This window comes from Homalodisca vitripennis, chromosome X (assembly GCF_021130785.1).
Source record: "Homalodisca vitripennis isolate AUS2020 chromosome X, UT_GWSS_2.1, whole genome shotgun sequence".
Classification (NCBI taxonomy): Eukaryota; Metazoa; Arthropoda; class Insecta; order Hemiptera; family Cicadellidae; genus Homalodisca; species Homalodisca vitripennis.
The window spans coordinates 147,110,236-147,137,305 of NC_060215.1; the positions used below are offsets into that span (position 1 = coordinate 147,110,236).

Below are 27,070 nucleotides of genomic sequence, written 5' to 3' on the forward strand. Positions count from 1 at the left end.
CTACCTGTGCAAGCCAGGGATATGTTCCTCTCCCAGGTGAATCTCCAAATATTGTTGATTATTGCTATAGTTTCATACAACCACCTTCTCTACCATTCAACTCTCCCTTCAGCAACCAGCACTTGGACCACCTGGTGGCGTGCCTGGCTTCTATCCTGCTATCTGTGCAAGCCAGGGATATGTTCCTCTCCCAGGTGAATCTCCAAACATTGTTGATCAGTGCTATAGTTTCATACAACCACCTTCTCTACCATTCAACTCCCCCTTTAGCTACCAGTACTTGGACCACCTGGTGGCATGCCTGGCTTCGATCCTGCTACCTGTGCAAGCCAGGGATATGTTCCTCTCCCAGGTGAATCTCCAAACATTGTTGATTATTGCTATAGTTTCATACAACCACCTTCTCTACCATTCAACTCCCCCTTTAGCTACCAGCACTTGGACCACCTGGTGGCGTGCCTGGCTTCGATCCTGCTACCTGTGCAAGCCAGGGATATGTTCCTCTCCCAGGTGAATCTCCAAACATTGTTGATTAGTGCTATAGTTTCATACAACCACCTTCTCTACCATTCAACTCCCCCTTTAGCTACCAGCACTTGGGCCACCTGGTGGCGTGCCTGGCTTCGATCCTGCTACCTGTGCAAGCCAGGGATATGTTCCTCTCCCAGGTGAATCTCCAAACATTGTTGATTAGTGCTATAGTTTCATACAACCACCTTCTCTACCATTCAACTCCCCCTTTAGCTACCAGCACTTGGACCACCTGGTGGCGTGCCTGGCTTCGATCCTGCTACCTGTGCAAGCCAGGGATATGTTCCTCTCCCAGGTGAATCTCCAAACATTGTTGATTAGTGCTATAGTTTCATACAACCACCTTCTCTACCATTCAACTCCCCCTTTAGCTACCAGCACTTGGGCCACCTGGTGGCGTGCCTGGCTTCGATCCTGCTACCTGTGCAAGCCAGGGATATGTTCCTCTCCCAGGTGAATCTCCAAACATTGTTGATTAGTGCTATAGTTTCATACAACCACCTTCTCTACCATTCAACTCCCCCTTTAGCTACCAGCACTTGGGCCACCTGGTGGCGTGCCTGGCTTCGATCCTGCTACCTGTGCAAGCCAGGGATATGTTCCTCTCCCAGGTGAATCTCCAAACATTGTTGATTAGTGCTATAGTTTCATACAACCACCTTCTCTACCATTCAACTCCCCCTTTAGCTACCAGCATTTGGACCACCTGGTGGCGTGCCTGGCTTCTATCCTGCTACCGTTGCAAGCCAGGGATATGTTCCTCTCCCAGGTGAATCTCCAAACATTGTTGATTAGTGCTATAGTTTCATACAACCACCTTCTCTACCATTCAACTCATCCTTCAGCTACCAGCACTTGGACCACCTGGTGGCGTGCCTGGCTTCTATCCTGCTACCTGTGCAAGCCAGGGATATGTTCCTCTCCCAGGTGAATCTCCAAACATTGTTGATTAGTGCTATAGTTGTATATAACCACCCTCTCTAACATTTAATGAATAACTTGCTCATTCATTTCTGATGATTATTATACGACACGCCAAACACTTGTGAGTGACGCGCTCTGCAGGTCTCCCTCCACAGCTGAGTGGTTGATCCTTGTCATAAAGGATCCAGTCTGGAAACTGTGTTCTTATCATGACTTTTAGAACTCCCTCCGGTTCAGTAATAAATATACCTGGATTGTCCCTGAGACCACTAAGCGGTGAATTTTTGAATCTTTAATCTTGAATCTTCCAGGCTAATCTTTTCGCTGTACGGACCTTGTTGTACAGTGCAAGAATCTTGTGGTTGGTCTCCCAACTACCCCAGGTTTTTCATGTATCAGATTAACCATACCCTCATCATCATGGTCACATCTATCACCTCTCTACACGTCTACTTGTGAAACATAGGAACATTACCCTCTGCTGTGTTTGTGTTGGTGTTAGAGGCGTGAAATCCACATACGGGAGATGTGAGGATGTAATCATTAGGGTTCATCCAGCACCAGCCTCAATCAGCATGACTGTGGAGAGATCCCTGGAACAAAATTCCAGAACAGAAATGCTGTTCACCTTGTTGCATAAACAATACAAGGTCTGGCATTATTAACTTGGGTACTTACATTTTTGACATCTGCCATGGAAAGCCCTGATATTTTACCCTTATAAATCCAGGGTTCCTGTATCAGAGCCACGTGAAATTCTTCCGCTGATAAGCGTCTGCAGAACACAGCTGAAGCAGCTTTAATGTCCTGCAAAATCTGTTGGGTTCTTGATTTCTGGATCTATAAAAGGTCCCACGAGTATCGAGGAAATAAAATGTCCTCCCAGCCAGAGCCCCGCATGACCAGGTAAGACTATGTACGAATGGGAGGGCGCCCAACCCCCAAGGGCTCCGTTTGTGACGCACACCCCTGTGCAATGCATCCCTTAAGCACGGGTCACCTCACATCATGTGATTGGGAGCCCTCAGTCATGCAAAAGCATTGTTCGGTATTCCAGATAGACCAGTCAAGATTGGTCATGGCCGACTTGTCACCACAACTGCGCGGTGCCGAGGGCAACCGCCGCATGGAATGCACAATGAGGGCACTAGCCTAGATCCTGCCTGGGGTTCAGTCGGAAGCAGGGCCATCTCTTGTCGGACCCTCAACTTGCGTTTATCCGAGCCCAACCATTGGTTGGATTCCCAATCTACTTTCCCAGTTCATTGGGGATCATCTGAACTAAGGTCAGCCCATCCCCTCGACCCCCGGAGATTCTCTACCAGGTGAATTTGTATTTTATTTGTCTTAACCCTTTAAATCTCAGATGACAAATTTTTCTTGGCCTTCTTGGAAATAAATAAGTTTTATTTCCATGACCATCTGTGTTGCTGGGACATAGCCACTCCAACTATTCCCTCGTCCTGGGTATGACGTTAAACTGCCCACCCCCACCTAACCATATCCTAATTCCTACCCAATCCCCCTCCAGGGTCTTATTAGTACCCGCACCGTTCGACCGTTCCAGTACATGGCTCGCTGGGAGTGCTTAATCCGGCACTGATGTGAGCTTGTCTCTGCTGAGGCGTAAGTCATGTACTGGTTCAGAAGCCAGCCACTTCGGTCCTTGGTCAGGAAGTGTTTAGTAGGCAGGGGTGTCGGAGCCCCTGTTGCCACGTGTGAGCCCAAGTTGTGCGCGTATTCCCGACATGGTAAACGATGAAAACCGGGCCTCGGGAACTGAGGTAGGGTTGTCTCCCAAGCTATGGTTTGTGGGACACCCGAGGGCATGCCCGCTCCTGGTTAATCAGCCCGCTCTGCTCAACACGATGTGCTGGTAAACCCATTTATGCAACCAACAAACCCTCCCACAGGGCAAAAAAAGAGTTGTAATAAGAGATTGTAGTGATCTAAGGAAACAAAGTCATTCTTCGGATTCTGAAGGTGACGAAAACAATGTGAAAAAAAATTACTTCTAATAAAGAAAATGAAATTGAAAGCAAGCCAATCCCAAGATATTTAATTATAAAGCACAGGGAAGAGAGGGCAAAACTTTAACAAAAGTGAGTCCTTTCCTGATAAATAAGGCTCTGGTTTTAGCTGGTGGTCAACCAATATCCGTGTAGAAGATTCAAAATGGGACACTACTGGTCGAAGCTGGAAATGACAAGCAAGCCCTAAACATTAAAGATGAACACCCTTTTAAACCAGATACCAACAGCCGTTGAAGTCCATAAATCCTTAAACTGATCCAAACATATTGTGTTTAGCCGAGATTTACTTGACGTAACAGTAGATGAACTTAAGTCAGAATGATGCGACTCCCTATTGACTGATTTCGTACGAATAATGAAGACCGAAAGGGGAGTCCAAACACCGACTCTCAGGCTCATCCTAACTTTCTCTGTCCCTCATCCTCCATCCAAAATAAAAGCAGGCTACCTTTCTCTTCCTGTCCGACCCTACTACAGAAATCCTCAGAGATGTTTTAGGTGCCAGAAATTTGGACATTCAAGCAAATGTGTAAGAACCTGGAAGTGTGTAGTAATTGCGGTAAAGAAGGATCACAACGACAAAGACTGCTCTAGTATGAGGAACATTGTGTGGACTGTAAAGGAAAGCATTCCTCCAGCTCAAGAAACTGCAAAGTATACTTAGAAGAAAAAGAAATCTTGAAAATAGTTACACTGGAGAAAATTTCATTCGCAGAGGCACGGAAGGAGTTTAGAAGGAGACAATCTCAAACTCCTAAAAATAACATTTCTTATTCCAAGGCAGTCTCTATCCCAGTACAACCATCTCAATGTTCTTCTTGCTCAGTCCTTGAAGGCATGGTGAAGGCTTGAACAGAACAAGTTGCTGCACTGGTCAAGCAACTGAGTTCGTCATCCGCTCCCGTGGCAAGTACACCCTCCATTCCAGTTGCTCCCAGTAAATCGGCTTCCACCTACGCTGTGATCGCTACTGGCTCTACAAAACCTAAAGAAACAGACACAAACAAAACACCAACAGCTGTTTCATTTTTCAAACAGAAAAACTCCACAGATAGCAAATCAAACCTAACAGCTAATGAAAGGAATGCTCTTGCCCAAAAACTACGGGAAAACATTAAAAATAAAATGGACCTTAGAACCAAGGCCCACTCACCACCCTCTTCCCAGTTCTCTCAGATCTCCATTATCAATGAAGAAATGGAGGACCCTCGCCTGCTACCCGAATTTAGGACCCGCCAAAATCAAGGGAAATAAAAAACAAAATCACAATGAGTTAAACAATATAAAATTATACAGAAATTAAATTGAAATAAAATAAATATATATGTATGAAAATAAAAATAAAAATGTCTATAATACAATGGAATACAAATGGTTTACGGAGTCACCTTGAAGATCTAAAACTACGTAAAACAGAGCATAAACCCCATGTCATTTGTATTCAGGAGACTAAGCTTAACCCCATGTGTGGGTTCTCCTTTCCTGGATACGAAACCTTTCACCGTGATGCTATCCCACGTGGTCATGCCTGTGGAAGGGTCACGATTCTCGTTGAATCATCCGTACCCGCTGCAGAATGTGCTCTTCAAACCGATCTTCAGGCTATAAGTGTAACTATCTCAATCCCTATTCATCTTACTATATGCTGTGTTTATTTTCCTCCAGCACCTGCCGAGTTTGATACAGAAGAGTTTGAAGACCTTCTAAATTCTTTGGCTAATCCTTTTATGGTTGTGGGTGATTTTAATGCCCACCATCCATCTGGGATATCTACCGGGTCTAACACTAATGAAAACTCCCTGATCAGAAGACCTCTCCTAGACAGGTTTAACCTGACTATCTTGAACAATGGGTCCCCAACTTACTTGTGCCCACGTTCAGGGTCTTGGTCTGCCATCAACCTATCCATTTCCACCCCTGTTGTGGCACATAGGTTTGTTTGGGAGGTCCTCCCTGACTTCTACGGAAGCGATCATGCTCCCGTGAAAATGAGTGATACACGTACCCCAACATTGCCATCAAGACGACCAAGATGGATTCTAACCAAGGCTGACTGGGAGGGATTCAAATCCTTTTTATCTACATGTGACTCTGATATTCCAACTGACATTGACAAAGCAACTAAAAATATAACAAATTATATAATAAATGCAGCTAAATCATGCATACCTAAATCTTCGTCAGAGCTGAAACGCCTTTTTGTTCCTTGGTGGAATACGGATCGCTCAGCCATCCTTAAAGATCGCAGGAGAGCTTTGAGGAAATTTAATAAATTCCCTACTACCGAAAACCTGAATGACTAGAAAAAAGAGAGCAAAGGCTCGCCAAGTTTGTAAGATAACAAGAAGAAATTCCTGGTTAAATTATATTAGCTCCATATCTAGGACAACTCCATTTAGCAAGATATGGAGAAAACTTCGTTCTGTATGTGGCCGACCTTCGACCAGCCATATTCTTGGTCTTAAGCACCTAGGTCTTGCAACTACAGACCAACTCGAGCTGGCTAACATCCTTTCTTCCGCCTTCGCAGAGGTATCGATGACCAGCTCCTATACAGACCATTTTAAGACTATAAAGACTGCGGAAGAGACTAGGCCGGTGGATCCGGATAGAAATCATATCAGTCCTCTTAACCTCCCTTTTTCGATGGCTGAACTCCAGACTGCAATCTTATCCTCTTCAACTCAGTTATAGGACCCGACGATACCCATTATGCATGCTGAAGAATCATCCTAAGGAAACAAGCAATCTACTGTTGTTGCTTTACAATAAAATATTTTCACAACAGCGTTTCCCTGCTTCCTGGAGCAAAGCTCACGTCATTGCTTTGTACAAACCTGGCCAGGATAAACTATCGGCGGCAAGTTATCGTCCTGTCTCCCTTACTAGTCGTCTCTGCAAAATTGATGGAGAGAATGGTGAATCGTAGACTGATATGGTTTCTTGAGTACAACCGCTGTCTTGCGCATCAGCAATGCGGTTTCCAACAGGGGCATTCTGCAATAGACCAATTGGTCTCTCTCGAGTCATCTATTTTGGATGCTTTTGTTGAACGTAGGATGGTGATCGCTGTTTTCTTCGATCTTAAAAAAGCTTACGACACTGCATGGCGTAGGGGAATAGTTCTGTGACAAAAACCCAGTGCATATGTTTCTCTCGGTTAAGATATGTCCCCAATCCCAAACTCACTCTGAATAAATTACCTATAACCGTTACCGACGAAGCAAGGTTCCTTGGGATAATTTTTTACAAGCGACTAACGTGGATCTCGCATCTTCAAGCACTCAAGAGCAATTGCCTAAAACGTTAAAACTTAATGAGAGCCATTAGCGGTACAAAATGGGGTGCAGACCGAACATGCTTGTTACGTTTCTACAGAGTGTACATTTGTTCATGTCTGGACTATGGTGCCCAGGTCTACTCATCAGCTCGACCATCAGCTCTCAGAATAATAGATTCGATTCAAAACCAACATGGCCGACTAGTGCATAACAAGTGTTAATCAGCTCCAGGAAAAGTGTTATTTTTGTTGTGAATTAGGACAAACCAACAAAAGTTCCTATTCTCGTCAACACCACCAAGTACTGTGAGTCATATTATACTAAGATACTTAAAAAATTACTTACCATTCTGAAGAAATATTAACATAACTCAGACACTCAAGAGCTCTGGCCTACTTTTAATAGGTTGTAACATCAAGATTTTATTATAAACAGATAATTATACCTCTAAGTTCAGAGGACTAATCTTGCTAAGGAAAACTAAAACATTTCTAAGCTACTAACTCAATGAAGTTTACCAGGATATAAAAAACTGAATCTGCTCATTTTCAGAGCACCTGACAACTCTTTAAATTAAATATAATAACTACTGGAAACAGACAAACCAGGATATAAAAAACTGAATCTGCTCATTTTTAGAACACCTGACAATTCTTAAAATAATAACCATATATTGACTACTTCAAGATTTTAACTGAACCCTGACAACACTACAATAGCAATAAATATTGATTTTTATATTTATTACTATATTGACAAAATTCTCAGATAAATACTTGTTATTTATTCTTACCTGTTGACAATCCCTACTGCAACTCAGAACTGCAATAACACCAAACATCTGTGCTGCATATTGCCACCACTAAATTGAAGGAGCAGAAATCATTACTTCGCTGTTTTATCCGTTCACACAGCCCCACTGTAAAAGGACACCAGATAATGCCAAACACCAGAGCAAAGGCTCGAAACTACCCCTGTGGAGAGTGTGGTATTGGGGTAAAATACTCCAGTATTTTATGCACAGGCACCTGCAACCTCTGGTACCATGGTGGTTGTGTGAATCTTACAGAAAGACAAGTGACAAAACTCACAAAGAAAGAGATATCAAACTGGAAATGCAGAAACTGCAACATCTCTCCTCCATCCCCAACCAAAACCCTCCTCGACTCTAACCAAGTTATGAATAATCTCCCAATACTAGACAACCCCGAATCAACCACTATACTTCACATAGACCGTGCACCACTATCAGGAGCAGAGGAAGTTTTCCAAGGCACCGGTGAAGAACATTTCCAACCTAACATAAAAGAAAAGCTCTGCTGCTCCACCCCCAAAACACAAGGGTTAACTGTGAGCAGTACCGGCCTAGCAAACAACTCATTAAAAGAAGAATTGGAGCACAGTCTCACTGAAAACAAATCGTTTGCAAATGACACTCATACTATCGTGGAGAAAATACAAAATCTAGTAAATCCTGAGGAAGCTAATCTCAATTTGTCTTTATCTCTTGCAGCTGAGGCAGGTAGTGTCCTTCTACAGGAGAATACAAAGCTAAAAGCAGAAAACAATAAGCTGCTTGAAAAATGCATGAGACTCGAGGCGGAGCTGGCAGATACTTCAGAAAAGACAGAGAAAATGGAGCTAACTGAAGAAAAATATAGAAGCAAAGTCGAGAATTTACACCAAGAACTGGCAAAGTTACAGAGCCAGCTAGACAAAGAGAGAAATAACCAAACAAAGCTCCAAGAATTTTTTGAAGAACAAGACAACAACCAACGCAAACTAATTGACAATCTAGAGAAAACAATTTTTAACTTAGAAAAAACTATAAAAGAACTCACTTCCAAATCGGAGTCAATAAAATCAGTAATCCCTCAAGCTACCAATCGGGACGTTGGTATTCAAACATGCTCACATACAGGAGAGACTCTCTTACCATTGATAACAATTACCGAATTGACTGCCCTTAAAAGAAGGCAATATGAAATAGAGTGTGAAATACAAAAATTAAAAGAACAAGTTGGGAAAACTTGCTCTCAAACCCCAAATCCCCACAAAATGACATCACATCTAAGTCAGAAAAATAACTGCTCTAAATTTAATGTATCAAAAAAAATCTCCAAAAACAAAAAAAAAAGACTCAGTTCAGTGTAGCTTTACAAGTTGCCAAATGCAAGGAGGCTGCAACACTTCAAGGACAGGACTCAAGAAAACAACCAGGGCGACAAGCCTCTGGAACGAGTCCTCTGACGACACCAACATCACCAATGCCTGACCTTAAAATAACTTCACCTTCCACATCTTCCCATAAGATCTCAAGATCACCACCAGCTTTAGCAAAAATCAGAAAAGAAGGAGAAAGTATCGAGGAGTTCTTCAACCGTCACATTGATGAGTACAAGGACAATATTAACATTTATAAAGACAATGTAAAAAAATACGGCAAACCCTCTGCATTATGTGAAACTGCCACCTCATATATGCCTAACCAGTCTCCTACACAACCAGGACCTCAGACTCAAACCTCTTCACAGGATGCGACCCACCAACTTGACACTTTTTTAGACAAAACCAAAATGAAGTCCACAAGGACATAGCTGAGCCGAAATTAGCAACAGCACAAGAACCAAAAATAAATCAAAATCCCCAAAATATAAATTCTTCCAAACCTAGAAATAAGCACCAGAAACTTATGATTGCACACCAAAATATTGACGGCCTTCAGAACAAAACCGACAGACTTGCTCATTTTCTCCACAACAACAAACCAGACTTACTAATACTTACTGAGCATGGCTTAAACAACGAAAAGCTGGAGAGCACTAGAATCCTTGGCTACAGACTTATAGGCAGCTTTAATAGACAACAACACAGAAAAGGTGGAGTGGCTGTCTTTGCAAACTTAAACCTTAAAAATAAAATTACAGTAATATCCTTATCAGGAACCACATCAGAACTTATATGTGAAACCATCCTTCTGAAAATTGAGATGAAACAAGGATTCTTGCACCCTTTAGGTTTATACAGGCCACCTAGTAGCAACTTGGAAGAAGCATTAGATATTTTATCATCTGAATTGGACAAAATAACATCTTTTAAAAACCCGGTACTTGTAATAGGGGATGTCAATGTAGACAACCTGGTGGCAAGCAACGATAGAAGAAACTTGGACGATATGATTCACGGCTATGGACTGAGCAGACTTCACCTACCCCCTACAAGAATAACCAGTCACAGCAAGACTTCTATAGATTTCATATGCACAAACATTAACGAAACTGAAATATCAACCAGAGTGCTAAAAACAGGCCTCTCAGATCACACTGCCCAGTTATGCTTTATCTCTACAAACATGACAAGCCCCACGCAGACACAATCATACAGAAGACAATTTAACACAAGAACCGTAGAAGAACTGAGGTATAATCTACAAGCACAGGACTGGTCACAAGTTATGCTCACAGACAATGTGGATGCTGCTTATAAAGCGTTTCATGGGATCCTCCAATCTGCAATGAACATAGCCTGCCCTCTCAAAATAGTAAAACATAAAAGAAATCCCACCAAGAATATATGGGATGATGAAAGCCAGGCGCTAAAAAAACGCATACTTAGAGGCACTAAATCGAGAACACATTACGGACCATCCTGACGACAAAAAAGAAACAGCCCAAAGGAAAAAATCCTACGACTTAAAACTAAAAACACTAAGAAAACAGCTTAACTCCTCCTACATTGAAAGATCTGACAACAAATCAAAAGCCATGTGGAAAGTGATTAATAATGAAAGAAAAGAGAGATTAGAAAAAACTCAACTTGAACGCTTAAACATACAGGACTACGCATCAGACTCTCCAATAGACATTGCCAATTACTTAAATAGCTTCTTTGCTACAATTGCTGACAGAACATTTGATACCAAAGGAAATGAACAACGAACAACACACACAATAGAACCAAATTACATACTCCAAATACCAAGACTAATTTTCCAGGAGACAAATGAAATAGAAGTCGGAAACATCATAGACACCTTAAAATCAAAAACATCAACAGGAGACAATGAAATATCTTCTAAATTGGTCAAACAATGCAAACATGAAATTATCACTCCACTAACAACTATTATAAACAAATCACTTTTACAAGGGACTTTTCCCAGCGGGTTGAAACTCGCAAAAATTTATCCAAAATATAAGACTGGAGCAACTGATGAAGCCACCAGTTATCGGCCAATCTCACTTATCTCCACTTTTTCCAAAATCCTGGAGCGAGTAGTGCTAACTAGACTACTGGACCATCTCAAACAGCACCACCTTCTTACTCCGAGACAACATGGTTTTGTAAAAGACAGATCTACAGCAACAGCACTGGTCCAACTAATTGAAACCATCATTGATAAATTGGAAGCAGGATATATAGCCACAAGTATACTTTTGGACTTTACCAAGGCCTTCGATTGTCTAGACCACAAGCTCATTACAAAAAAACTGCAAACTCTGGGAATCATTGACAAAGAAATAGACTGGTTCAAGAGCTACCTCAGCAATAGGACACAGATTGTGGAAATTACTTACACTACACACAACACGGTAAAAAAAGTAAAATCTGAACCACTACCAGTAAGCAGAGGAGTGCCGCAAGGCTCTGTTCTTGGACCCGTCTTGTATATCCTTCTGACTAGCGACTTTCCAGAATACCTTCAAAACTATTGTGAAATGGTAATGTACGCCGATGATACAGCCCTTATTGTAGCAAACAAAAACAAAGATCAACTAGACATTGACTCCTTTGTAGCTTTCAATATGGCTAAACAATATTGCAACCTAAATGATTTGGTTTTAAATGAATCAAAAACCCAACAACTAATTTTTACAGCTACTCAAAATAACTATCATGGTCTCCCAGAAGTAACTACAATAGAATTCGGAAAATATTTAGGACTCACCTTGGACCGAAATTTATCTTGGGAACCACACATCAACCAGCTCTGTCAAAAACTAAATAGCAGTCTTTACGCAATAAGGAGAATTGCACAAATCAGCAACACTGATGTAGCTATGACAGCATACTACCCGTTGTTTGAATCTCACTTGAGATACGGCCTGATAGCCTGGGGAGGCACAACAATCTCAAATCTCCAAAGGGTGCTGGTTCTACAAAAAAGGACAATTAGAGCTCTAAAAGGACTAGGACCACTTGACACATGCCGAACAGCCTTCAAAGAACTGAGAATTCTGACTGTAGTAGGACTCTACATCCAAGAGACAATCCTCTATACCAGTGGTTCCCAACCTTTGTGTTTGTTTGGCGACCCACTTCCAAATGTTTTTTTCACATTCGCGACCCATCCCTCACCCGTGATTTTTATATATACATATGTATATTATGTATATATAACATTAATATAAAATACACACATGATTTATATTTATATACGTGTATAAAAAATTGTAAAAATGTAAAATAAATATGTACACAGCTTAGTATTGAAAAACATAGAAAGAGTTTATTGATTTATTCAAGATTACAAATAATTGTTCTAAAAATACTAGTGTGACTTCTGGCATTGTTTTGACGACTGAACAAGTAATTCAATGTCAGGACTAAAATTAGATATTTTGAGGCGTAAATCACTTTCAACGTCCACCAGTCTGTTTCTATACTTATTCTTGATGTGAACCAAGGTTGAAAAAATGGCACGCTAACAAAGATATGTTGTCGAAAAAACCATTAGGAATCTCATTGCCTTTTCATACAAAACTGGATAGCTTTGCTTAGCATTCAACCAAAATGAGGTCAAACCTCTCTTCTTAAACATGGTTTTCATGGTGGAATCACAGGACAACTCAATTAAAGCATCTTCCTGAAAAAAAAAAAAAAATTTATAGAAAGTATTTTGCAACGCTTAAAAAACTGAAGCTTGTAGGTCAACCAGTTGTCACATATTTCTGAAAGAGTTAATTTTTTCCCACAAGAACAAAATAGCTACCATTGAAATTCAGAAAAATTTTATATAGTGTGATACTTAATTACAATAAAAAAATTATAATCGCCATTTAAAAAATTCTGAATAAAAATAAAGTTTTAAGCAAAAAAGTTCATGTAAAAATGTGTACATACCTCAAATGCTGCTAAGTTGACGTTCTTTAAATTATCCTCATCGAATGGATTTTGTATCCACTTATTAGTAGCTGCTATTGGTGGAAAGTGTCGCCTCAGTTCGGATGACAAGCCTTGTAAGTGTTCAATTATAATTTCTGGGGTTACTGAATCGACTGTGTCAGCTCATTAAAATCCACAAATTTGTTCATCAATGGGAATGCATCAAATTTATTTGCTTGTACCTTTTTATGCCATCTATCAACTTTCTTAATAGTAGCATCACTTTATCTTGAACAAAGAATCGATGTGTACATCTTCTCTTGTAATGAAAGATTAAGGATGTTTAGAGAGCTAAAAATGCCAGCTAGGTATGACAGTTTTATCAGCCAAAATCTCATCATTGAGGCAATCGCAAACCAAAATGTTTGGCCTTTTCTTTGCCATCGTGTTCAATTTTAACAAAAAAACAATCTAACTTCTTCTCGAAGTTCGAACAATCTGGAAAGCACCTTGACAAACCAACGCACTTCACAATGTAGAAGTAACTGCTTATGGTCGCTTCCCATTTCATCACACATTACAGCGAACATCCGAGAGTTTTTTGATTGTGCTTTTATTAAGTTCACCAATTTTTACGGCGTCATCAAGAGTGCTTTGAGGTCTGGATTCATTCCCTTAAACCGCCAAAAGCCTCCCTATGGATGCTGCAGTGGGTCCATTCACTAACGGAGCTACTTCCTTGACTTTACTTACTAGGCCCGTATATTTTCCCGAGATAGCACGAGCTCCATTCGGTTGTAAGGCCGACACATTTTCGACCAATTAATTCCATGTTCGCGAATAAAACTATCCAAGGAGTTGAAAAATGTCTTGGCCAGTTGTACTGGTCTTTAGTGAGTGGCAAAATAAAATGTCTTCTTCAACTGATCCATTGAAATTAAACCTTACAAAACATAACAAATTAGCATTGTCAGCAATATCTGTACATTCGTCTAATTGTAAAGAATAAAAGTCACTTGTTTCACAGGAGATATTAAAACCTCCTTTACGTTAGCAGACATTTCCTCAATTCTACGTTTCACTGTAGTGTTGGATAGGGGTATTTGACCTATCTGTTGACCTGATTTTTTCATCAAGCAGAAGTGACGAAATTATTTTTTGCTCCGGGAAAAATAAAGGTTCTCGCCTGCTGTTTGCGGAGCGCTATTTTTTGCTATTAGCAAAGACAGCTGGTAAGAGGCCATAGTAATTTTTTTTATTGCCTTGCCCAGATGACACATTCTCCATATTTGACCGAGTCGAAATAAGTTCTTTTTTTTACTTTGAAAAAACATCAAAGGTTTTATTCAAGCATTCTGGATGTTTTGTTGAAATGTGCCTCAGAAGTTTTGAAGGCTTCATACTTTCGTTAGCCAAGGTTTCGAAACAAAGTACGCATTGGGGTAAAGGTTCTTCTTCCGTACCTATGAACGTAAATCCATATTGAAGGTATTCAGGACAATATTTTCGAAACATTTTTTCCCTTTCTTAACATTTGAAAATACTTGAAGCACTATAACGTCATTGCTAGTAGACGGGACGATTAAGCTCACCTTCATCAGTAGATTCCAGTTTTCTCTTAACAAAAAATCCAGTTTTCAGCCAATTCTCCATCGTAAATAGATGTAACAGTCACTACTTAAAAAAAAAAAAAACAAAGCTATAACGAGTATCACGCCACTGACGTCTGTTCATACTCGGGCAAGAGTGACAGTCACGCCGCGACCCACCTTAAAGGCGCCCGCGACCCACTAGTGGGTCAGCGACCCACCGTTTGGGAAACGCTGCTCTATACAATCAAATCAGGGCAAGCAAGGACTGGAGACGGACACTCCTATAACACCAGACACAGGAGCAACTTTCTCCTAAATCAACATCATCTCAGCTTATTTGAGAGGAAACCTTCTTATCGAGGAGCAATGTTCTTCAACATTCTACCTGAATCCCTAAGAAGACTGCCAGAAAAGAACTTCAAAGCCTCCTTGAGAAACTGGCTACTGGAGCGACCAATTTACACCATCCAAGAATTTGTTCAATGTAGAACACACAATTTTTGACAAACACTAACTCATACACCAATTGTAACATAAACATGACTTTGGCCCTGTTCTCCAAGAATATGTGCAATAAAGAATATTCTATTCTAAAACAATGCAATAAGGCTTGCCACTGGAGCTTTTCGCTCTAGCCCTATACCCAGTCTGCTTGCAGAAGCTGGAGAACCACCTCTATCATATAGAAGAAGCCAAATAATTATAAACTACTTTCATGCTCTGAAGTCAAGACCAAACAATCCCGCGTGCGACCCTGTATTTAATTGGTGTAATCAACAATATTACAACTTTCGTCCAAACTCTCCTAGGCCATTTGGAATGAGGGCTCTCTCCTGCCTAGCTGATCTCGGCTTAACCGATTTTCCTTGTGCTATATCACATGAATGTCATATCCCACCTTGGACGGTTACTAACTTCTCTTCCGATGTGTCTCTGAGTTTTTATCTCAAAAGCAAAACACCCGACATAGTTTATAAACAATGTCCTATGAAAATATTCGACGCATTAAATCCGTGCGACGTCGTATATACTGATGGATCAAAAACAGATCAGGGAACTGGTTGTGCTTTCGCAACTGAGACTCGTGAATATAAGTTTGGACTGCCTGTTTATTCTTCAATCTATACTGTGGAGCTGACAGCCATTCTCAAAGCAGTCAACGTCGTATGTCCAAGAACTAGAAGATTAGTTCTATGTTCCGACTCTCTCAGTTCTGTAATGGAATTGGAAGACATACATTCCCGGAATATTCTTATTCGTAAAGCCCTAAGTGCTATCTATGATCTTGGCACGCGAGACATACATATCTTTCTGATCTGGGTTCCCGGACACGTAGGAATACCTGGAAACGAGCTCGCTGATAAAGCTGCTAAAGAAGCAACAAGCCTTGACCCATTAAATCAGGGCGTTACCAGCGCAGACATTAAAGCTCAGGTTAAAACCAAAATAAAACTCGAGTGGAATGAATATTGGCAAGCCATAGAAAATATTAAATTAAGGACAATTAAAAATAGTATCTCACCTTGGTCTAGTTCGCTTGGCACCAGTCGTCGCGAGGAAGTAGTACTGTGCCGTCTTCGGATAGGACACACGCTCCTGACGCATGGCTTTCTTATGAATCGTGATGATCCCCCTTTTTGTAACGAGGTTGTAACAGTGAGGCATATCCTGTTGGAATGCAACCACTATTCTCAACAGAGACGTAAATATCTCCTCCCTGCAACTCTCCCAGAGTAGCTAGGAGATAATTGTGGACATGTTGGCCAAGCTCTTCGGATTCCTGAATGATACGTCGCTAACGTCATGAATCTGAGCTGAATTGTATTTTATATTCTATTTATTATTATTGTTATTTAGTACGTATTCTTTTGTTATATCTTTGTATAGATTTTATTTACTGCTACCGGGTTGGCCTCTTTACAGCCATCTTGGTGGCAGACAAACGTTGTAATGTATCTATAGTCCTTAACTTATGCTATTAAGTTCCTCCTGTTATCGTTATTGTTATTTGTGTTTTATCGTTTAATGGGTTGGACCACTTTACAGTCTCTCCCAAGTTGTTGACTTAATTATTACTTATTTATTCCTGCTATGAAATATGTGATTTACCTACTTGTATGTTTTCGTTTAATATGTGTATTGTAAATTGACACAACAAACTATGAGTAGGTATTATTTATGCAAGCGGGCAATGATGAACTAAGTGTTTTTCGCCCACAAAAAAAAACCAACTATTGCCCTCCATCATCCTTTGTCTTCTGTCTCCACCACGCTTGCTCTCACTTCTTAGACATCTGTCTTCCTAGTGGTCTGCTTTCAGTACCATTATAATCAATAGCTGTTATACCTTTGATCTTCCATCTAATTCTTGAGTTTTCAGCTGCAGTAGCTACCAAGCAACTAGCGTCTTGTGTGTTTCGCTGCTACAAGGTTAAAACCATTGCTCGTGTTCTTGTATTTATTTCAACAATCATACAATTATGTTTAACTCTTAGAAAATGTTACAACCATGAATTGTTAAGCTTTGCTATGACGTCCGTAGCATCATCTAGCTGATAACAATAAACTATGATATGAAGTTTACTCTTAACAGTAGTGTACTTCCTGAGTAACATATGTTGAATTACAGCAAGAAAACATATGGGAAATGTAAAAGATGGTTATTGTATCGTGTGGTGTTTCACCAAATTTGCTCTGTGGACATTATTTAGATTCGGCAAAACTAATTACACTGTACGAAGCCGGCATAGCACCTTTTGCAGTTGTAACAGATATTGACAGATTTTTAGAGATCTCACTCAAGATCTTTTTTTTTTTTCCTTCCTGAGGGAAGAGGACTGTTTGTCCCCCCATCTAGTCCTAAAAAGGACCTTTGCGCCTCCCTTACTTTAATTTGTGCCCTCAAAGACCGAGGCTTTTGCAAAAACCAGATTTAAGGGTTCCTGTTCTCTAATGTCCTTGGGGCTGAGGAGATATGCTCCCAAGTATCTTTTCCGAGTCTCTACGATGGCAGGACAATCCAACCAAATGTGCTCCGCTGACTCCTCCTCTTCTCCACAGAGTCTACATTCGCTGCTCTGACTGAGGCCTACCTTCAAAAGGTGCTTCCTCAGAGGGCCATGTCCTGTCAACATTCCTAATATCAGTCACTCAAGATCTTACTTTGAAACCATACCATTCACAAGTAAAGTTGTACTTCCAGTTGTGACACTTGCAGGTTATACGGTTATAGTAGACCACTGTCTATAGAGAAGTCCACTGTGGTCTTAACCTAAGTAAGAAAAATCAGAATACCTGTTACAAGTTGGGAATCGAAAGCTGCATTCTGATCCAAGTTTTCTAGACTTCTAAGAACTGGATCTCATTTTGATTTCATATACACTCTTGCCATACAATAATATTGTGACGAAAATTAACATGTTCACTGCTAACATCTCCAATCGGAAATGTGCCAAACTCTGTTCAGATATTGACCCATTCATAGCATGTTTTTAGTAACTAATTATTATTATATTTGAGTCAGGAGTTAGATAGCTTCATTTTCAGTAACTGTCCAGCGTGTTTCTGTTATATAATACTGTGTGTACTCCATGTGTATTGCAATGGCAGGGCAAAGTACAATTTCAGATAGCAAATTACAAGCCCTTTCGGTTGCCAGTGACTTTGAACCTTAGCGATGAGAGTGAATTGGATATGTCTGGTGATAGCGGTGTCGGCTGTGACATTAACTTTGACGATATGCTGTCTGATGTCATTGGAGAGGCCGGCATGGACAGAAGGGGATGACGGTATGGAAGGGGAAGTGAGGAAGAGGGTAATATTGTTTACAATCTAAATGTAAACATTAAATTGCTGTGTTTGCCATTGTTTTTAATTGCTGTGTAGTGCCTTCTCCGATAGAAGACCTATTGTTTTTAACTGCTATGTGCTGTCGTCTCCAATCTGAGAACCATTGTCTCTAACTGCTGTGTAGTGCCTTCTCCGATAGAAGACCCATTGTTTTTAACTGCTATGTGCTGCCGTCTCCAATCTGAGAACCATTGTCTCTAACTGCTGTGTAGTGCCTTCTCCGATAGAAGACCCATTGTTTTTAACTGCTATGTGCTGCCGTCTCCAATCTGAGAACCATTGTTTCTAACTGCTGTGTAGTGCCTTCTCCGATAGAAGACCCATTGTTTTTAACTGCTATGTGCTGCCGTCTCCAATCTGAGAACCATTGTCTCTAACTGCTGTGTAGTGCCTTCTCCGATAGAAGACCCATTGTTTTTAACTGCTATGTGCTGCCGTCTCCAATCTGAGAACCATTGTCTCTAACTGCTGTGTAGTGCCTTCTCCGATAGAAGACCCATTGTTTTTTAACTGCTATGTGCTGCCGTCTCCAATCTGAGAACCATTGTCTCTAACTGCTGTGTAGTGCCTTCTCTGATAGAAGACCCATTGTTTTTAACTGCTATGTGCTGCCGTCTCCAATCGGAGAACCATTGTCTCTAACTGCTGTGTAGTGCCTTCTCCGATAGAAGACCCATTGTTTTTAACTGCTATGTGCTGCCGTCTCCAATCTGAGAACCATTGTCTCTAACTGCTGTGTAGTGCCTTCTCTGATAGAAGACCCATTGTTTTTAAGTGGTGTTTTTGAAGAAGTGTTCTGTTCATCCCATGATGAAGTACGCAGAGCTTAGAGCCTCCAGACCACTAATATAAACTTATTGTTAGTGCATTTGTAGCCATTATTGTGACAAAAGAAAAATTTCTACTCTCTTTCACCATCAGAGATCACATTTTTTATCGTTATCTTCCATTTTCATTCTTCATTTTCTACCTTTAAGCTCATGCAGTTAATAGAGTTAATCTAGTTCTTGGTTTCAACTCCTAACTCTGAATAACTTTTTTTTAAATAAAAAATAACATCTGCATAATTGTGTCAATACCTATCCAATCCATTTTCACAACAAGATTCAGTATAATGGTTTTATTATCTAAGAATTTACAAATAAAATGTGTCTTAAATAATTTAAATACTTTAATTATTCTTTGAATAAATTTTAATTCTTAAATTTTTTAAATAATTATAAAAAATTAGGAATGAGTTTTGAGCGTGGTTTCCTCTCTTTTGTACCCATACTAAATACATTTTTATAAGTGAAGTAAGTCACTAACAAAAATTCATAGATTGAATACATTGATGTACTGAGTTTCATACTTCAACCGTAGACAATTATCTGAAAGCTACTTAAATCCAACTATTATTCTGTAGCAGACAAATTATCACACAGAACTGAATAAATAATTTGGATGCTGTGCAGATGACAGTCTCTGTGGAAACGGAGGCAGAGGCGGCCTGGGTACTGGTGGATTCTGATGGAGAAGATGAAACTGACACCAATGGTCTTCGTGAGAGTGACATCGTTGCCTTCCTTAATCAAGTGCCTTTTGATGCCATTTTCAGACAGGTAACTCGCACTAGACTGTTATATAAGTAGACTTCAGTTATCTACCGTGCAAGGTCAGTGAGCCGGACTCTTAAACAACCTTTTTTTAGTGGGTACTGAAAAGGTTGTACGAATAAGTGTCCAAAAATGAAAACTTATTTTATTCAGTATTTTTTTTTGACATTTAATAAAATAGGTTTTAGTCTTAAAGACTAGAGAGGTGGAACCCTGATGTAAGAGACCAAAACTGCTTCTCTTTCAAAACTTAGAGAACATTGAAATCAAGAAATCTTTATTGTCTTTAAGCACTTGACAATGCAATGGACAACGCCACTTTTTCTTATATCTAAAAGGCCTGCTCCTATCACACATTTAAAATCCCATAATACAAGTGTAATGATTAGACACTAAATCAAAGTAAATGTTATATGTACATGGTAGATGTGAATAACGCCACAATTTGGTCATTAAAAAGAAAGTAAAAGTAAATATGGTATTAGCAGCATCTCATTAAATATATATATATATATATATATATATATATATATATATATATATATATATTTATATATAACATATCTAAAACATTATACACAGAATAAATTAAATAGTAAATAAAAACAATTAATATATAACAATAAAACAAATAAAAAGTAACAATAAATAGATAACATTGCAACAAATAAAAATAAAAATAAAATAGGTTTAACAACAATAAATAAATAACAAGAGATATAACTATTAACAAAATCATAACTATTAAAAAATTAAAGTACTAATATCACAGGTTAAGTAGCCATTTAAGGAATAAAATGTGTTATCAACAAGCCAATTACTCACAACATTTTTAAATCTACTAATGGACACATGCCATGCTTTTTCAGGAAGTTTATTAAAAAGTTTAATCTTCATAAATAAAAGTGCCTTTGGTTTTCTCCAATCGAACATTCATCTGTTCAAGCATATTTTTTTTTTTTTTTTGTACAGTAGGAGTGTATTTCTTGTCTACTAATAAAACTGTCTAATTATTCTTTGATACTAAGTAAAGTACAATAAATATACAGGGATGGAAGGGTCATAATTCTAAATTTAAAAAAAAATTGGGACACAAGAAACTCTATTGCCAACATTTGTAATAATTCTAATTACTTTCTTTTGCCAAATGAAAACAGTTTTAGCACTAGTACTGTTTCCTCAAAGTGTTACACCATATCTGAGCTGGGAATGGAAAAAGGAATAATATGCTGTGATTAACATTTCATTACCGATACTGTACTTTAGTTTCCTGATAAGGTATGTAACCCTAGCTAATTTTTTACAAAGAAAACTTATATGAGCATCCCAATTTAATCAATTATCCATGTATATTCCTAATAGCCTAATAGGTTCTGTGTACTTACTATCAGGAACACAGTTTCCATCAAGAGTAAAAATTAAATTTTCTGTTTTACGATTATTTAATACCAAAAGGTTGGCTTTAAACCACTTAATAGCTTCAGTCATTGTCTGCTCCTGTTCTAAAATTAAAGTTTCCAGATGTTTATTGCTATTTAAAATAGTTGTATCATCTGCATATAGAACAGACCTACAAGGCATGTTGAATATTGAGTACACGCATGTTCAACATTTCTGCACATCTGAAGATTGCTTTCGTAGTTTCTGATATATCCTGCTACTTAATAAAAGTTTGTGATTTCCGTTTTTTGTGGATTCCTCAGTGAGAATATGAGAGTTAACAAAATTATTTTTATGGAAGCATTTATGATCCGAGGGTGACCTAGTTCAAAATTACAAGCCTCAACTCTGGAATTATCTTATTGAAAAGATTCATAACTTTCCACAATAGATCGTGAAATTTCAAAATATTTTTGTGGTTTTGGTGAGTAAGCGGTCAAAATACATGCGGTGCTGTGGTGCTTACAAGTGATATTGACTTGTACGAAATGAGAGGGAATGGGTGTTAGATCAGGAATAAAAAAAAGACACATCTTGACAAGCAAGAACAATTGCAAACAACAATAAATCATTCAATAAAATGTTGAATGTTAACTCTTTTACTGGTGGGATTTTTCACGGTAGTTATGACCCAAAAAAGTATGTCATCTGCATGTATACACATTTTACTTTGATCAATATATTTTGTTATCCCTCCAACATAGCAAATAAAAAGTAGGTGTCCCAATATTGAACCTTGGGAAACGTCATACTTGATTCTTTGCTGGGCTGAGACGACCTTCCTTAAATAAGTGTTGCCCTTAATATTTTCTGTGAACTGTGTTTCCACGTACTGTTCCCTGTTGTTAAGATAGGCAAAAAAAGTTTTAAAAAAACTTAAAACAATAATTGACGATATTCTTGACAACACCATGAATAAAAATCAGAGAAAGATTTCAAAAGTATCCCCAACAAGACAGGAAGCCATATACAATCTGTGGAGAGTGACCCAAGGATCTCTTGCCTCACCAAATCCTTATGACCCCCCTCGACCTTCGGCAACTCCTGACAAAACCACTTTTATTTAAGCAGCTATGCATGAACGAAAAGAACTGTGGAAAGCTAAAGAGAAAATTATCCTCCAGGAACTCAGTTCGGTGTACAAAGAATATGAAATAAACCACTTCAGTGGAAGAAATAAGATACAAGAGTTTAGGGAAAAAACAAAAAATAAATATGCCATCATTGACCTATGTACCGGAGAACATCTAACAAACCAAGTAGCAAAAAAAGAGTATCAATTTGGCTTTGATGGAGCCTGATTGATTAAACTTAAAGTAGATGAAAATGGTAAATACACACTGGCCCCAAATAACATCACTATCAATTCCAACATACTTGTATCAGGTGACACTCAACTGCTAAATGACTTGCGCCTCCTCAACAGTGTTAAAAACATAAAACTTGATAGGGTTGGCAAAATTAATCTAAACCTTGTACAAGGTGTACCAGGGTGTGGAAAAACAACCTACATTCTTAACAATTACAAACAAGGTGACCTCATTCTCTTTCCAACTAGAGACTCTGTTCAAGATTTTAGAAGAAGGTTGTAACGAGTTGTATGGGTTTTTGGAAGCAACGTGTCACCGTGCAGGACTAGTCTTGTAGCCGCCTGCACGAGGAAGCCCGTGGAGCGACCATAATCCTAATTACACAATATCCTCCTGCCAGCTTTGATAAGTATTTAAAGCTATAATTTAAGGACGAATCAGTAAAAGTAAATCGTAAAACAATTTATTAACCGCCAAAGATAATTTACACATATCAACACCAACCCCATGCCGACCTCCCATCACGACAAAACCCACCCCAACATACTAACAATTTAGAATTTACAATCACCCCCTATAATTTTCCGGCACCTAACCCCCCCCCCCTTGATTATTAAATCAATCCATAGTGTAACACACAATACCACAAACAAATAATTTAACTAAGATATGCGACAGGTAAGTAAAATCTCCGTCACCGCCACTCGCCGATCAGACGTCTTCGCTCTTCCGTCACTCAATCTAGACTCTCTTATCAGACCACCGGTCCTTCATCAGCACGCGGCTTATCAGAAAGACCGGTCCTAATCGTTGATTTGGCGGTCTGATATATGTGGTGGGCAGTCACCACAATCTCCCCCCCTAAAGGAAAAAAAAATGGAGAGGAAGTCGGAAGGAAGAAACATATAGTTAATAAAAATTTCACTTTGGAATATCCAAAAATTTGGGTGCTCTCCACCAATCGAAGAGCGGGTGACGACAGGAGGACCAATTACGTATTGATAATAGTGATGGAACAAAATAAAAACCAAATCCAACTGTTGGTCTACTCTTGTACTAGTCACCCTTCAAGTAATGACCGAATAGGCGATCGCACCTACCGTTGATATTTTGTATATATTCTAAAACAACGGGAAAATGTCACACACCCACCCCCCGAACAGGAAAGAGTTCGACACAATCAGAAAGTTGTTATGTGATGTGTAGTGTATGTGAGGGATTAGGATTGAATTCTGGTCATCCTGAAAATAAAATTGCATGTGGATTCCGTGCGGATAGAGTGGTTTACGCGCCTGGTTTTTGGCGACCTTATAGGTTGTCTTTGTTCTGCTTGCAGTCGATGTGCGTATACAGTCCTGTGGGTTTTAGCGATACTTCTAGTGAAGATAGTGTCTTCTTCCAGAGACGAGAGTTTTTTGAGATAATGTGTTTTTGCGCTTACACTGTGGGTACGTCTCTTCTTTAGATGTTGCTGTTCTTGATGCGATGACTTCATTTGCAATTGCAGTGACAACACTGTTTCTTCACATGGTATGTATAGCTTTCAGTTATCCAATGGCCATTGTCAGGGTGGAGAGTTTGGTAAGGATTAATTTATATGGAAAGTGCTCGAAATACACATGCGCGCATTTACAAATATTCACATATTCTTAAATTAGGAATTAATTGGAATATGATAGGATTTTGATGTGTCGTGTGGCGAAGTATTGTAGTATTATTAGTAATGAGGTAGTATATTTTAAATTAGTGTGTGACATTGCCCATGTTCCCACAAAGCTAAGGTGCGTAATATACGGTGAAAAATTTTGGGATGGTTTTCCGGCTGGATCATAACTTGCTTATGCGATATCCAAAAATAGTTCCGTTATATAAAAAAAATAGATCCACTTTACGATTAATGGTCGGGTACACGAATATATAAATAAGCACACAAATAACAAAGGTATCCCTAACAAGGAAAACATACATTAAGGTATAATAGTGAAATGACAAGGAAAGGTATTTTTAAATATTCCTATTTACAATCAACACCTAACTCATATATTCGCTTGCACAAAATTCACGTAGAATGTAGACGGTGTATATATATCTAATAATAATAATAATAACGTCTTTATTTGCAGCGATTTTCAACATTAAATTGTTGTTTTTCAAAATAACTCAAGTCATACATTTTTAATCAAGGCACATACAAATCTATATCATCATCCGAGAAATATAAAATTAAACTAATCTAACCTCTAATACATTAAACAGCTATTTAGAGGTGAAACACTCCTCCTCCAAAGCCAGTCTGAGATTGTCCTTAAACGAGGAATATCCATAAACCTTTAGACTGTGAGGGACACTGTTGTATATCTGGGGGCCAAAGTATCGAAATCCATTCCTCCCCATCTCCAGCCTGACCCTGGGCACCTCCAGCATGGCGTCCTGCCGAGTGTGACAGTCCCTAATCTCAGCCCGGGTCTGTAGCATCCCCCTGAGGTAAGAGGGTTTTCCCGTCAGCAACACCTTGTGAACAAGGCAAGCCATCTGAAGTTTGAAAATGTACTTTATCGGGAGGATCCTTGCTGTACGGCGATACTGGCTAACGTGATCAAATTTTCTCAGGCCGTACACAAATCTTACAGCAGAGTTCTGTAACTTATCAATCAGGACCGCACCCTCAAGGGTCAATCTTCCCCCAAATACAGGAAGAGCATAAACAATAACTGGGAAAACCACAGCTTTGACAATCTTCAGTTTCACTTCCTCCTGGAGTAACCCCTTAAACCTAAACAACACTCTTAACCTATTCATTACACCACGATTGATATTTTGAACATGGTTCAAGAAGGTTAACTGCTTGTCAAAAGTAACGCCAAGGATTTTTACTGTGTCTGAAACCTGCAAAGGAACACCTCCCAAGGAAACTAGCAATAAATAACATTTAATTATTTCGAAAAACATAGATATTGCAACTTAATGTTCGTTTGATCACATTAAATTTGCAAAATTCACACACAATACACATACGAGCAGAGTGTGTTCAAAATGTATATTTAGATACTTCACCAACGATCAACCACAGACCACTGTAGGGAAGCCCTCATAGAAAACTCCCTCAGACTCAGCAGCTGCGCAAGCAGCCGCTAACAGAGGACCCAAAAGTGTAATAATGTGTAAGAAGAATGTTAGAGTGTGAAAGAAGAGGAAAAGAAACATTGAACTATTATCACCTAGGGAGAATTGTGTAGGAATATGGTCGCTTACCACGGACTTAATATTTAGGCATGAAAAACTTCTTTAATTGAGATACATGAGCCTTTCTTATAAACTTCCAATTTGTAGGATTGACGAGTCTAGCTGTGACAGGTGATGTAAAGCATTCCACCACACAAGGTTTGGACCACAGGGGGAGCAGTTTACTGTTGATGTTCTCAGCAGCTTTACTAATTGGATTATTTCGAAACATAACCCAGTCACCCTGTGAGATGTGGGTAGTTGTCCTACCAGCGTTGTATAAGCGTTCCCTAATTGACCTAGCTTTTTTTAAGTTTGAGAGTGCATTGTCCCAGCGCTGTTGCATTGTTTGTAGCGGTTCTTGCGCCAGTAATGAATCGAGATTCCATGCCAATTCGAGTGGATGCTGTATTTCCCGGCCTAGAAATACGCTAGCTGGAGTTGCTTTAGTGCTTTCATGTGATGCTGAGTTAAAAGCTACCTGCAGCCAGTGAATGTTCTCATCCCAAGTCTTGTGGTTATGTCCGTGAAAAATTCGTAGTGCCACCTTAAGATTTTTATTAACCCGCTCAGCATGACTAGGATTCGGGTAGTAAGCAGAAATGTAAATATGTTGGATACCGTAAGTCATACACATGTCTGCCATATGTCTAGATTTAAACTGGGATACTTTATCTGAAACTAAAAATTTTGGGAACCCAAAAAGAGAAAAAAGTTTTTAGACAAAATATCCACTGTAGTTTTTGCTGTGGCATTTCTAGCTGGTAACAGAATAACAAACTTGGAGAACGCATCAACTACCGTCAACAGATATTGGTTGCCTTTGTTTGATCTAGGAAGTTTACCAATGTGATCTATGAATATCTTTTCAAAAGGTCTTGTAACTACTTCCGATGCAAGTTTACCCACTCTAGAGTTTTGAGCCTGCTTGGAACGTTTACAAATTTGACATGATCTTACTCGGTCTGCTATTATTGTCTCAAGTTTTTGGGCCCAAAATATTTTAAGAATACGCTTTTGTGTCTTTTTAATGCCCAAGTGAGCTGCAGTTGGGGACTCATGATAATATTTAATAACCATATCGATGAGTTTGTAAGGTAATACGACTCTAGGTGTATGTCTGTCCGATATTTTGTACATCAACACTCCCTGACTAAGTTGATAGGTAGTGGGCCTATTACTCGGCTT

The 27,070-nt window shown here is 39.3% G+C and overlaps 1 protein-coding gene across 1 annotated transcript in view; it reads left to right on the plus strand.

Moving 5' to 3' along the window:
- Positions 1–27,070, plus strand: part of LOC124369659 (ectopic P granules protein 5 homolog) — a 335,562-nt gene that overhangs the window by 21,527 nt on the left and 286,965 nt on the right. Inside the window, exon 6 of the mRNA XM_046827710.1 lies at positions 19,770–19,916. Coding sequence (XP_046683666.1) covers positions 19,770–19,916 — 147 coding nt within the window. The remainder of the gene's footprint in view (positions 1–19,769; positions 19,917–27,070) is intronic.